Source organism: Vanessa atalanta, chromosome 9, assembly GCF_905147765.1.
Source record: "Vanessa atalanta chromosome 9, ilVanAtal1.2, whole genome shotgun sequence".
Taxonomy (NCBI): domain Eukaryota; kingdom Metazoa; phylum Arthropoda; class Insecta; order Lepidoptera; family Nymphalidae; genus Vanessa; species Vanessa atalanta.
In genome coordinates this window covers 4,719,357-4,734,015 of record NC_061879.1, presented here as the reverse complement: position 1 = coordinate 4,734,015, position 14,659 = coordinate 4,719,357, and the positions used below count along the sequence as shown (strand labels likewise).

Sequence of the window (14,659 nt, the reverse complement as noted above, 5' to 3'; positions counted from 1 at the left end):
GCTCTGTCGATTATCTGCTATCTCTTTCGTTCTAACTAAAAGAGTGGCGCGGAGCCCTGTGGAGAGTGGCGGGCGGTTAGCATAGTGATTCCACATTGAGTATCGTACTACTCGAGTAACTCGAATCAATTTTACATCACTCGAGTTTGAATTATACCTTATTTTAGAATAACTGAACTTAACCATAATACAACTATTGTATTGTAATAACAATATCATATATTTAATTGATAATGAGATATTTATTACAAATCAGCAATTCCGATACTAAATAATTTAAAGTACAATCACTTGACATATAAGTGCAGTAAATAATATCATAGCACAAAATGGCGTAGTTTATAAATAATAAATATTTTTTTTTAACTAAATACACTAATGAAAAACACAAAAAATTATGATGATATTTGATTTATTCATATTTTTTTTAATAAAAAAGCAAGCGCCAATACATTGGACGCTCAAATTTATAAATGGGATAAAATAGTTAGCTGTTCCTTTCTTAAGCTTTAGTTATTTCGTACTTTTTAGGTAAATCGAATTTAATTTGTATTTTAGTTGTAAAATTTAATTGTATATGGGCAAAGTAAGTCAATGTAGTGTAATCGAGTATTATAAGCTGTCATTCGAGTTACCGCGACAACTCGAATGTAAACGGATCGAATCGCATCACTAGCATGGCATGTCTGCATTCATAATTGTGCTCAGCTTGAGTTAACCGTCGCTCTAGAGCTACGTTTGTGTTGTACGCCGCGAACTCGCGCTAAAGTTTATAATTTATTGTATTTGAATATGATACAACCGTGTAAAACAATGTTTATGTCATACTAATTAAACGATGGTGGTTATGTTAATAATGTCATAATAGTGAAGTTTAAATTAAGGAGACATTCCTTACGTGAGTGAAGTATGGTTGGTAAAGTGCAATCGCTAAGGATTTATAAAATGCAATCGTTAAGGATTTGTTAAACAGTGAAAAAAAATTGATTAGAAAGTTTCTGCAGCGCCAACATGGGGCCAAACCGGTTGCTTTCACCATTTATTTGCCTGCTGATTAGTACAGGTAAACGAACCAAGTTGCCTTACTTTCTTACTTAACTCGCGCGTCGTGTCGCAGCCGCGTGTTTCAAGTTTCAACAAATGGTCTTATAAACTTGTTCGTGTTTAAGATTTGTATGTGTGCGTAGGCTTAACTGTGTTGTATCAAAGGCACTTTTGTTAAACGTTGTTACCTGCTTTCGTTGTGATATCATAGTATTTTGGTTTTCTTAACACTTATTTTTAAGTAATTTTAAACAACAATATTTATATTAAAACATTTTTTTCTAAAATATTCTATATTACCTTTATTTGTTAATTAGTACATTCTTGAATGACGTGTAAGCTGTTAAGGCATTTATAATAATATACTTTCACAATAACCATTACAAAATTAAAAGATAAAATAAAGAGATATATAAAATATTGAAGTTATTTGTAATTTTATATGCTTTTCTAAAAAACCAGTGGTCCGTGGCCAGGTCTATCAATAGTGTCATATTAACAGATATAGTCACGTAATAAAATACTATAACATATCGAATTAAATTACAAAGGTATTTTATTCCAATTCTAAGACAAATAAAATTGTAAACGTTACCTTATGAGATAAAGCTTGGTTACCGGCAAGTATAAATATTGAAACACTTCTACAAATCGTTTTTCTGAAAAGTTTATGACAACTTTTTGCTTGACAACCGTCCTATTGTAATAATAAAGGCACCTATCCACCATTTTGTTTCACTCGTTCGCTGTCTTTCTCTTTCATGGACGCGTTCCTCTATATAAAAAACAAAAAACAATCCTGGCGTCCTCTTTATGGATAACGGCGGAATCATTCATAAAATAGGTGTCGAATATTCTTTTCATTATATATGTCTAACTAAAAGAATACAACCAATTTAAAATGTTGTTTTAGATAAAGAGTATTGTTTAGGTGTTTACAAATAAAAGCCGGACCGCCACATTTGTTAATGTCGTTGAAAATATGAATATCTATGTGAACCAGTGAACATGTAAATCATAACCGAATTTTGCAGTTCAAACCCGGCAAACCCCTTTGAGTTTTCATATACATCATTTTTGTTTATAATTCTCCTCGGGTTCGGCGGGAAGGAAAACTATAGGTGCTGGATAGAATCTGCCTTATGTGTGGATACTTATACTAACCCGCATTGGAGCAGTGTGGTGGAATACCTTCGCCTTGCAATGAGATGTTTACAACTGGTTTTACTTTAATTACTACTTTTTATTAGATATGAAACATACGTAAACAATGGTTTACGTTTATTCATTTCAAAGAACTTACGACAGTCGATATTCGAGGTTACAAAATTTTATATAATTTTAAGCCGTTATTTTCGTCTTGGTTGATTTTTAAACGGAGATAAACTTATTTACAATGAGAATTTTATAGTATATTGACTGCCTATAAATGTGCCATTGCCGGGCATCTCAGTTCAGACAGGTCCTCATGATGATTTCTTCCATCGCCGAGTACTGATAAATTATAAAAATAAATAATCACACGATCATTTGATTATTTATGATCATCATTTGAACCGAAGGCAAAACTTCGGTTACGATCAGCGTGTTCTACCCAGCGAGTCGTCTCGGCAAAATTTTGTAGTGATAGATAAAATATCATGTTGAAACATCAATAATTCAACAATATAGGTACATCTCATATACGAGCCGGCTTGCGATTTGAACGTAGCAGGTTCGATCCCTTCCCCCAATTACAGTCTTTAGGCTTAACTGGAGGAGAAAATAGGAATCAAATTCAAAAGTTTATATATTTACGTTACTATCTTTTCAACTATTATTATTATGCAACTGACAGTTAGTTAAAATAGAAATATTATTTAATAATTACAATTACGTAATTTTATATTTTTTTATATAAAATAATGAATTGAACGGATTCCCAAATCCCAGTTCGTATTTACTTTGTATAACTGTTTCTCATTTGACCTATTGAGCATAACATAAAAACATAACATAAGCAGCCCGTAAATGTCCCACTGCTGGGATAAAGGCCTCCTCTCCCTTTGAGGAGAAGGTTTGGAGCATATTCCACCACGCTGCTCCAATGCGGGTTGGCGGAATACACATGTGGCTGAATTTCGTTGAAATTAGACACATGCAGGTTTCCTCACGATGTTTTCCTTCACCGCCGAGCACGAGATGAATTATAAACACAAATTAAGCACATGAAATTTCAGTGGTGCCTGCCTGGGTTTGAACCCGAAATCATCGGTTAAGATGCACGCGTTCTAACCACTGGGCCATCTCGGCTCATTGACCTATTGAGCAACATTTTAAAATACAATAGAAAAATAAGAATTTAAAAAAAATAAACGAAAATTGCAATATTTATAGTTTATAACCTCGATAAAAAAAAAAACAATAAGTATTCGTCAAAAAATATTCCTTGGTGAAAAATAATTAATTAGCATGTACTTATGCCTTCTTTTCTCACAAAATATATAAAAAAATATATTACATTTTCTAAGCAACTTAAAGGCTTCTAAGCAAATTAATATAATTACATAATCTACAGTCACTTTAATGATTAGAAGAAATCTAACGAGGTATAAAAAAACTGATTTGCGTTAATTATTTCCGTTATTCTATTTAAATTTTATACATTGCGGTATGTCGTGTGAATAAGGACATTCACCTTCTATCGTTTCTTATATATATACGTCACACATAAATGGCTTGTATTTTCGTTTCGAAAATGAGTATTCTGATGTGAAATTATTAATTACTACCCGACCTCGCACGGGTAAAATCCCCAATATAACGATTGTACTATTTTGTAACCATTTCTGAGAACTACCATTTTTAAAAATGAAGTATTCTTGTATGTTACATACTATTTATTTAGAAACTACTCAAATACAACATATGATCATACTAAACAACATTTTTCTGTAGCTTGCTTACACCCTGAAACTTTGTCCTATCAAGTAGAGTGTATTGATAATTTATAACAAAAGAAAGTTCTTGCCTTCATATTAAATATGAAAAAATACTATGAAGACATTAACTCTTGTTAAAGTATAATTAAAGAACCACTTAAGTCTTATTTTAGTCTTATCTCGGTAAAACATACAAATGTTCACTGCATTCGGTGTTTAGATATTAGATTTATGGCTTAGAAAATATCGTTAGCCAAACGAAAGTTTGGATAAGTTAATAATAATAAAGGTAGTATTAATATATACATTTATATAAAATGTAAGCTATGTCTAAATAAGTCGAAGTAACGAGTAAATAAATTGTGGTTTCGTGGATGAATTCTACAAAGAATAGCTAAAGCTGCTGACATACTTAATAATTACGGTCATATTCTAATGACTTATAACTAAATTTCAACGAATTCTTATTAAAATATGCTTTAATTATATGCCTTGTATGTTAATAATATTTATACTTAATGTAATATTTTAGCTGAAGTAATGGCAATTATAAAATTGTCTCCCGGAATTTATTTCGCATTTTAGAATTTGAAAAACAATATCCTCGGGATAAAATTGATTAATTTAGCTGTTATTTTGGATGTTTTAGAGATTTTTTACTTTAATAATAATTTATTTATTCATTTATAGTCACGTTTAATATTATATATATAATGTTATTAGTTCATCTAAATTAGAAACTTCGCTCTGCAATTTCTAGCTCTGTCACCTATATAATCTTGTATCGAATAAAATGCCTTCTTTACCAGTGTATTTTTTACAAATGACTTGAATCTATGAAACGGCAAAGTTACAATGTCTGCGGAATTTTATTATAGAAACGCATACCTTGCCCCAAGAATGATTTATTGACTTTGCGAGTCGGAAACTTGGCGTTATAAGCTTATCCTTACTTCTTGAGCACACAATGATTATCACTGATTTTATCATCAATGCTACTGTGAATATACATAATATTGTTGTTAATATATTGTAACGTAACAGTGAGTATTCCTACTTTGTTAAAAACATCCAGAAGAGAGTTTCTAGGTCCAAGATTATAAATAGACCGGATTGCTCTCTTTTGTAAAATAAAAACAAATTCAATATCTGCAGCATTACCCCAAAGTAATATGACATAATACTGTGAAAATAACCAAAATATACTAGAAGAGCGGTATCAATATGAGTTAGTTGTCTTACTTTTCTAACCACGTATGCTGCGGAGCTGGGTCTTCCTGTCAGGGACGATAAATGAGGACTCCACTGAAGTTTGGAATCCAATGCTATTCCCAAAAAAACCGTAGTATCGGCTACATCAAGACGGCCACCATTTAAAGATATTATATTATAATTTTGCTTTCTAACATTGGGTAGGGTAAAAACTACACAATTTGTTTTTTGAGTATTCAATGTTTTACGTTGTATTTATTAGCATAGTTCGAGCGAATGTTCATATAATATTTATCATTGTTTAAAAAATGTTATTACACTGGATATAATTTTACCCGTGCGAAGTTGGGACGAGGGGCGAGTAAAATGTACTAAAATATTAAGAAACTGAATTTTAACTATGAATTTATACCTGCTAGCTGTGTCCGCGAATTCGTGCGTGTTTAAATTTGACAAATAAGTTCTTTTTTAACCTAAGTTACTCCTTATTATATCAGCTATCTGCCAGTGAAAGTCCCGTCAAAATCCCGTTAAAAATCCAACCGTTCTCGTGATTAGCCGGAACAAACAAACAGCCAGACAGACAGAAAAAAATGTATGTAAATAGAAAGAAATTTTGGTGTATGTACCGTGTATACATACATATACATTTAGTAACAGACACTCTTTTATTATAAGTATAAAATATAACGAGTTTCATTTTGTGTCTAACTCTATACATTAATATGTGAAGCCAAAGCTATTTTTTTACGAAAAATATACGAATGGAGGACTATGAAAATTTGTTTGTTTATATGGAAGGAGTGCAAAAAGCTATTTTTTTTTCATTTAAAATGCATTGGAAATACATTTGATTAATAAAAAAACGAAAAAGTTGAAATTGCCAAGCGTTTGAAACATGCATAATATCATCATCATCCTCCTGCCCTTATCCCAATTTTACTTGGGGTCAAGCATGGGGACGCAGCATGTCTTCTTCTTCCATTCTTCTCTGTCGGACGTCATCTCACTAGTGACATTCTTTCTAACCATATCGTCTTTCACACAATTCACCCATCGTTTCTTTAGTCGTCCCCTTCCTCTATATCCATCCACATCCATTCTCAAAACCTTTCTCACAACATAAATATTTAAGAAATATCATACTGATGATGACCACTTATGTCAAAGTTAAAATCAATGACGTTTTTTGACATTTGAGTTTTTTAAGACCTTTCGTCAAACTGAGCCCCATTTTTTATCTTTCTAATTCAATGTTTCTCCTAATGTTGTTAGCACTAAATTACGGTCGAATTTCGAACAACCATTAGTATAATATAATAACTATACACTATATTTCTAACTAATAATAAGTACTTTGTACAGCGGTTGCATATTTTCTCAATGTTTTGTCTTCTTCTTACCAATGTCAAATTACTGATGACAGACAGAGATAAAACTAAATGTGTAACTATTTATTCACGGGTATATAACGATCAGGTTGTTATTGTTATGAAATCATAAAAATTTTATCCTTCTTTGCTAAACTCTTCATTTATTATTTATAAATAATTCCTAATTATTGATCTTAAGAAAAACTTGAGAGGAAAGTACAGAATGTTATTTCTAAAGACGCCAATGGCTGAACGCCATCAGAGAGTGAAAACATTTTTTATAAAAACCAGTTTGGGATGCAGGTGTGCGGCGCGGGCGTAATGCTATCTCCAATGTGGAACGTGAGTTTTAATAAAAAAAAACTAGCGACCCGTCCCGGTTTTACTTGGTTTTGGTTAACAAATAAGGCTGTGCTTAGGATTTAATACAAAAATGTTATGATTTAAAATACTTTCATCAGCAACACGGCCTACTACGTGAGGTACCTAAAGGAACTACCTAAACATGTAGGTATAATTACATTAGATACCGACTCCTAAATATATATTTTTTTAAATGCAATGCTATTTTTTTTCTATATATTTAACTGCATATAAATACATAATATGTTACATTTGTATGTAACATAATATCAATGATGCATTTAAATAATGTTATACATTTTCTGATCAGTATACGATATAGGAACAGCCGCTTAAACATTTTAATTTGGATGAATAGTATAAGAGTTATTAACAGATGTTTGATAGAACGCAAAAAAAGGCCATGGAGCGTGAGGCAGGTAAGACGAGTTAGCACCGGGTAGGCCTGGCTTGGTACAGAGAAACCTCTACGTTAGAGTCATAATACTGACAAAATGTTCAGCTTGTATGACTTATTAACTATAATACTGGCCATCATTTGATACATACTATTTACAGTTTGATTATAAGCAAAAACTTATCGATTTTATTCATATTAAGTCAAAATAACATTGAATCACTACACATAGTCAAGTTACTAGAAATCAACTTATACCGCAATCATTACGCAACGTAGTTAAATTTTTATTTCAACATTAACTTTGGAACCTCTTGAAGGGAGTCTGTGGTGTAGCGGACGGAAAACGTCGTAAAATTAGGTATAAATGGCACAAGAACTTAAAACTACAGATCAAATGAACTAAGAACACAAGCGATGCTTTGCCTTATTCGTCGCTAGTAGACGTTATTTGGGCTTATACGGAGAAGATCAGGGCTGCATCGAAGCAGCTGTGCGTATCAAACAATGACTATTGATGATTATTGATAATAACGTTATTTCTTGTAAAAACTACATTTCAAAATATTGCTGATATATGATAATGTTTAAAACGGCTATAGTTTTCCAAACCCAAGAGAACAAAAGCCAAATAAACAACAATTGACATCGAATCGCATGATATCATTGGTCGAGAGCTTGAATTATCTATGGTATTAGATACGGATTTGCGATAAAATGCCATTTTTAACTTCGTCTAAGCTGTTATCGGAACTTTGGAAGTAAAATAAAATGGATATAAGGTGTTAGGTGGAATAGCGTTGTATTATAAATTAAGATATATTAATTTTTAGTATACAATATAGGTGAGCTATCGGCGCATTGCATGGAATACGTGAATCGTGAATCTTAAGTTTGTTAATATTTATTAATTCTTGGAATGGAACAGGCTGTACTAAAATATAGTACATATCTATTTTTAGATTGTGAAATGTATGGTTTGCTTTTATAAACTCGTAAAATATATGGAAGTAAATTAGTGTCTTGAATTGTAGTCAATAATGTTATTAAAAGAGTTACAAAAGTACAGTTTTAATTATATCAATTAATATTAGTGGACTACCGAATGAAGGAACACAAAATTATTATTGACACGTGCATATCCGTCGATATAACCGGCGAAGAAGAATGTCTCGTGCGTAATAAGTTAAACCGTTTGAAAGCTAGAGGTTATTCTTATTATAAAAGTGTCACAATCTACGGCTTAGCTTAGATGAATGTCACACTGGCTAAATAGGATAGCAGTATTTGTGCGTCTCCATGCGCGGCTATTGAAACACGTACTGCGACTTGCATATTACTTGACTACTAACGGCCTACATCTATGAAAATCGTTACTTCTATATGTTATTAAATATTACGATAACAAGCTTCAATGAACTCGGTATAAAAGTAAATTAAAACCACGGCCAAGAAATAGGATATTACAAATAATTAGATATCGAAAGGTAAACTTACAACACTGTTTTTACGATATACGTTTTTTTCACATACGTCGTTGGAAAAAAATCTCCTTTAGAATTTTGTACGTGAAGAACTAGAGTGAACTTCTCTATTGATGACATCACTGTTTGTGGTGCATGCATAACGTATTATGACGAAATTGATTAACAGAGTTGGACACAGATTAAATAACAAGACGTGATTAGTCAAAACTTTAAATATTAAATGTGTATATCGGGCATACGAAGTAAAATACTAATTACAGGATAGGTATACTTTCAGTGAGTAAAAAGATAAAAACATAGCAAATGTTCTTAAAGAATTTATTAAAATGTATATTAACACGGTGTTCTAATCGCAAAATGTATTTAGTTTGTGCACTGTGCTTTTATTATTAATTTAAAAAAATATTTCCTCATAGGACTATATAGTATAAAAACATGACTGAGCACAAACGATCTTTCCGAGATTTTTTGTGTCATGTTGAAAACTCGCCATGTGTAGAAGAGGGCTTTAATTCAGCCCACATGTGGCATTCTCAATGCTCTTCGATGTCACGCACATCCGGGTTTTTGGGGGTGTACGAATACTATTTTTAAAAGATTTAAATTAATTATCAGTTTACTTAAAATATACTAAACATTCGATTTTTGAACGTACGTACGTGTATCGGTGTATTTTGTTTTAGTGCTGAAAAGCAAGTACAAAATATGTTGCCATCTGGTTGTATGTAAATTTAAAGTATATGTTGATTTCGTTTAATGAGTATTCATTGATGTTCACTTGTACACAGTAAGTTCCGAAGTGTATAAGACTTCGAAACTGTCTTATTCGATTTCCTCTTTTATTCAAAGGAAATAAATCGTTCTTTTAGCGATAAGAAGGCCTATTGTAATTTTATATTTATAGTAAACGCTGTTGTTTTATGTTTCGAGTACAAGAGATTTATTGTATTTTACTTATACATTAATTATAACTTTAATAGTATTCTGACTATATTAATCAGAATATTATTGATTAATAATAATGAAAAAATTAAAGCTGCAAGAAACGCATCCGAAAATTAACATGTTTAAGTATAGATTAACTATTAAAAGATAAACAATAGGTATGTCATAAAAAATAATTTATAGAATAATCAATATAGTGTCTTAGATTTTATAATTTATGCAACGTGTATTGGAATTAATTTTGCAAAAAATATTTTGTTTGCGTCACGCATGAACGAGAAATAACGAAGGTCGGTTTTTGAAAGTTTGAAAGTCGGATGTAGTTATAATGATTCACACTATAAGGTATTTAAAACGTTTACAATGAGTAAGATTTACATATATTTATTTTTGCGATAAGTTCAATTTAACGACTTATACCTAAATCGATTCTAAACGAATTCCAACATGATAAACAAAACGTAACTAGAATGTTATTATTTGAAATCAAGTTTGTCGTTTCTTAATATATATGTATATATATATTTTAAGTCTGTTTGTGGTAGAATACAGTGAACAGCCTTTTTTATATAAAACACATTGTGGAATTGATGTCATATTTGAATCGGGTTTTGTGGAACAAGAAAATCTCTATGAATTAAATAATTGTATACAATTCTTGATAGTAATCCACCTAAATGATCCAAAGACGCGCTGACGGGGTCGGTAAATACGCGCGAACGGGATAAAAATCAAGCAGTATAAGTAAGCTGGTTGTGAGAAAGAGATAGAAGATTAGAATTAAGGTGAAGGGGACGGGAAACCGGCGTAGCAGGTAAAATGGCCGGTGCTATGCGTGCACCCATAAAGATGGAAGAGCAATAAATCGAACAAATATTCAAGTGATTGAAAAAAAGTCTTTCAAAATTAAATATATCTTTGTCGTCAATAGTCGAAAAATTGTACCAGTATAATAATAGAGTTTTTTTTTAAATTGCGTCATCCTTTTTCTTTCCACCGACTATAACGTCTCAGGTTTCGCTGAGAAATTCAGAATTGCTATTTAATGTAGACTCAATATTAACAATATGACGGTCAGTTATTGGTGTTCTTACATTTATATTATACTTTTATCTTGTCCTATTGGACAATATAAAAGTTTAATATAAATATAAAATTGTTCAAACCCAGGCAGGCACCACCGAAATTTCATGTGCTTAATTTGTGTTTATAATTCATCTCGTGCTCAGCGGTGAAGGAAAACATCGTGAGGAAACCTGCATGTGTCTAATTTCAACGAAATTCTGCCACATGTGTATTCCGCCAACCCGCATTGGAGCAGCGTGGTGGAATATGCTCCAAACCTTCTCCTCAAAGGGAGAGGAGGCCTTTATCCCAGCAGTGGGACATTTACGGGCTGCTAATGTAATGTAAATAAATATAAGAGGAAATATTGGTTCAGGTTTTAGTTGTTCTACTTTATCAATTAATATGAAGTATTTAAATTAATGCTGGATTAAATTACCAAACAAAACATAATCAATTGTTTATTATGAAGCTTCAGGTCGTATTCAATTATTTTTTATCATTCGCACTTTAAATTTGCAAAACGTAATAAATTTATATCGCCAAGATACACATATTTCTTCAAAAAAAACGCAGATTTTACCTCTTAGGAACTCAAAAATTTAACCTCTATAGTATTTATTATAATCAGATTTTTTTCTTATTCTGGCTACATGATACAAATGAAACATACATTATTAATATCTGAAACTGGATTTATATAGTTAATTACAAAAATCCAGTTTAATTTCAATTATATTTACGATAACAAGTTTTATTTATTTTAAGACTACATTTTTTCATCTTAAATTGACATTTAATATAATTATGTTATACCTACCTGATTAATGCCGCGCGACCATGGACTTACGTACCGAGTGGGTACATCAATAATAAATGATTGATGTACTTTTATCATTTTGGGTTAGTTAATACAAAACTGAATGTCAAATGCAGTAAAATTAATGTCAGATATATTTTTTTTTTAGAAAATATTATAGTATCTACGAAAAAGCTTTAATCAGTACTAGAAAGAAGATATAAGAAAACAATCCGGGCAAGCGCGTTTCAGACTCGCGTACTGTACTTACCACCAGACAGACAAACAGACATTGATGTAGTTTTAGACAAATTTACAGTGTATATATAAGAAATGCGACATAAACGGTCATATATTTGGTATGCGTAGTTTTCGATATTTGATTTTTTACAACTCCAATGGATCGCAGACCTCTAAAAATATATATATATAAAATCGTGTTGACGAACAGACAGATAGACTGACTACGAAGTGACCTTATGAATAAGATCCTTCGTTCCTTTTTTCCTTTATTGGTACGGAACTCTAAAAATGTAATAATATTATTATACAAATATCAACAATATTTGTTTGGTTATCTTATTATTATTTTTTGGTAATTTATATAAAACGAAATCTAGTCGAGCCTAATATGGGTTTTTGTACTGTGACATTGTCATTAATATTTTTGTATCTTAGACCTTACGACATTGTTTACGCAATAGCGTTTAACGCCCTAAATGTTTGAATTAATACTAAACATTTTGGGTACTTGTACCCATTGAAAGGCATGCTCTAATTAACTAATTTAGTTACAATAGTTACTAAATCACACATTAAAAACGTAACAATGAGTTTAAATATATATAATACATAATAAATTGAATCATAACTAACACAATGTCCGTAAAACTCCAAAAAAAAAACAACTAATATGTGATGGTTTCAATACGTTAATTAAATAAGAAAATAGCTGTAAAAATAAAAACTAAAATATTAATTACGTGTTACGTAATGGGTTAGGATTTTTATTTCATTGACAAACTTATTCAAGTACTTAGTACCATATATAATTGGTATGAAACTACTTATAAAAAATAATTTATAGTTTGACATAATTTGTAATAAATAACTTGACAAAGAACTCTTACATCATATTTTGGGCTACCTATAATGGAAAGAATAATCCCCATTTGACCTCACTGGTTGTGCTACTGCGGTGGCAGGGCACTCAGGTTACATACACAATCCCGACGTGGTTTCATAAAACAATTTACTTTTAAAAATTAAAAGTTGCAAAGCAGGAGTTTGTTGTGTCTGAAGCACTAGAGTAAACCGATAATATTTAATATATTAACCGATTAATACGTGCAATGTTTTATATTAAGATAAGAGAAACCTAATGAATGAGATTAGTTCTTTGTTTTGTTCGATATTTTAATCAAATCTGCTTTCAGCTCAAATCATTTAAATTTCTTTCAATTTGTACTTGCAGAATATAATAAGGCTAAAAATAAGCTTCTTTTCGATCGTAATGGTTCGTTCATAACCTTTGTTGTTAAATGAGTTTAACAATATTCTCTTACCTTTTTAAAAACCTCGGCATTGAGTAAACTAAGTTCCATATTGAGCTATTTTAAAGTTACTATTCTTTTGCTATTATAATGTTCCTCTGTGACTATTCATTTTCGTTTCGCAGGTAACAAAATTTTATGACAATACGTTGGTAACATTTTATTTTACGACATACCTGGTCTGGGGTATTTTACCTATTGTTAAATCAAGAGTGTCATAAGTGTAACTAACTAATAATATTCATATGAATACTTTTTGTTTTTTTTTCCGATTCCACACAAATGATGTGTACCAGTTTTTTTAAATATAATTCGCCAGATTTCAGATAATAGAGGGGTTGGGTCAAGTGCTAGGTACCCTATGTTTTAACTATACTCTTGACGCGTTAATATTTACGCTAAAGAGCTAATAGATTGGTTGGTAAATGATAATACAAGTATATCTCATTGTTCAAATATAATTAGGACGGGATAAAAAGATAAAATCCATATTTTCCTACTAGTTGACCTTCCCGACTTGGTCAGTCACCACGTTTTATAAAACAAAAGCGTGGTGAACGCCTGTCTTTCTGCCTGTCTGGACGAAGTTAAATCTTGAAACTCGAAACAGCATGTGTAACCAAGATCCTCTCGACAACCACATGTCTCGTTTATGAAAATCAATCGGCTCAAGTTACAAGGATATAAGGTTCACAACGCACTTAAAACTGTAACATCTAATTAAGTAGTGAGGATTTTTTATCGTCGCGGCTAAATGGACTGCCTAAATATATTAAATACTAGTTGTCACCCGCGACTTCGCTTGCGTTTAAAGGTTTGGTCATCCGATGCTAGTCATAAAAAATATGGTCCTTGAGGTTCAAGTTTGCTTCATACCAAATTTTATCAAATTCGGTTTAGTGTTTTGACTTTAAAAGCGTAACAAATAGGCAGACTTTCGTATAATTTATAATATTAGTATAGATATACAAAATTAAGAGGTTCTAAAATTCATTAATTTTGTACTGAAAGACTGTTTATTGAGTGAATATTCTTAAGCGATATTTTAATAATGACAATGCTTGGTCTGATGTCGAAATTTACCCTATTGTAAAAAACTCCCGTTTCACAACTGGTTCGAAGTCAGTCAATGATATTATAAGGTATAAGTGGTACAACATAATAAAATACTGCCATGGTGAAATTAAATGATCGATACGATTTTAAAACCTTCTAAGTGCAAAGTAGGAAACAAACTAGAACAATGCAGGTAGAAATTAAATTAGCAATACAATTTAAACGGATACAGAGGGCAAGAGCATTGTGAAATGGCTCCTGGCGAATATTTAATTGCCACTTTGAGGGAATCTAGGTGCTGTATAAATACCAAGATGCTAGAAGTTTAGGAAAATTATAAAAATACTGAGATTATTTTTTACACGGCTTACTCGATTTTGATAATTTTTTATATGTTATAGGTACATATAAAAATCAGACAAAATACCAGCTAAACGTTATTAG

The 14,659-nt window shown here is 31.2% G+C and overlaps 1 protein-coding gene across 3 annotated transcripts in view; it reads left to right on the top strand.

Annotated features, from left to right (window-relative positions):
- The first annotated feature begins 713 nt into the window (after positions 1-713).
- The window catches only part of LOC125066537 (hemicentin-1), a 36,557-nt gene continuing 22,611 nt past the window's right edge, over positions 714-14,659 (top strand). For all 3 annotated transcript variants that reach the window (XM_047674645.1, XM_047674644.1, XM_047674643.1), the window contains exon 1: positions 714-1,063. In XM_047674645.1, the coding sequence (XP_047530601.1) occupies positions 1,012-1,063 (52 nt within the window). In that variant the 5' untranslated portion in view covers positions 714-1,011. The remainder of the gene's footprint in view (positions 1,064-14,659) is intronic.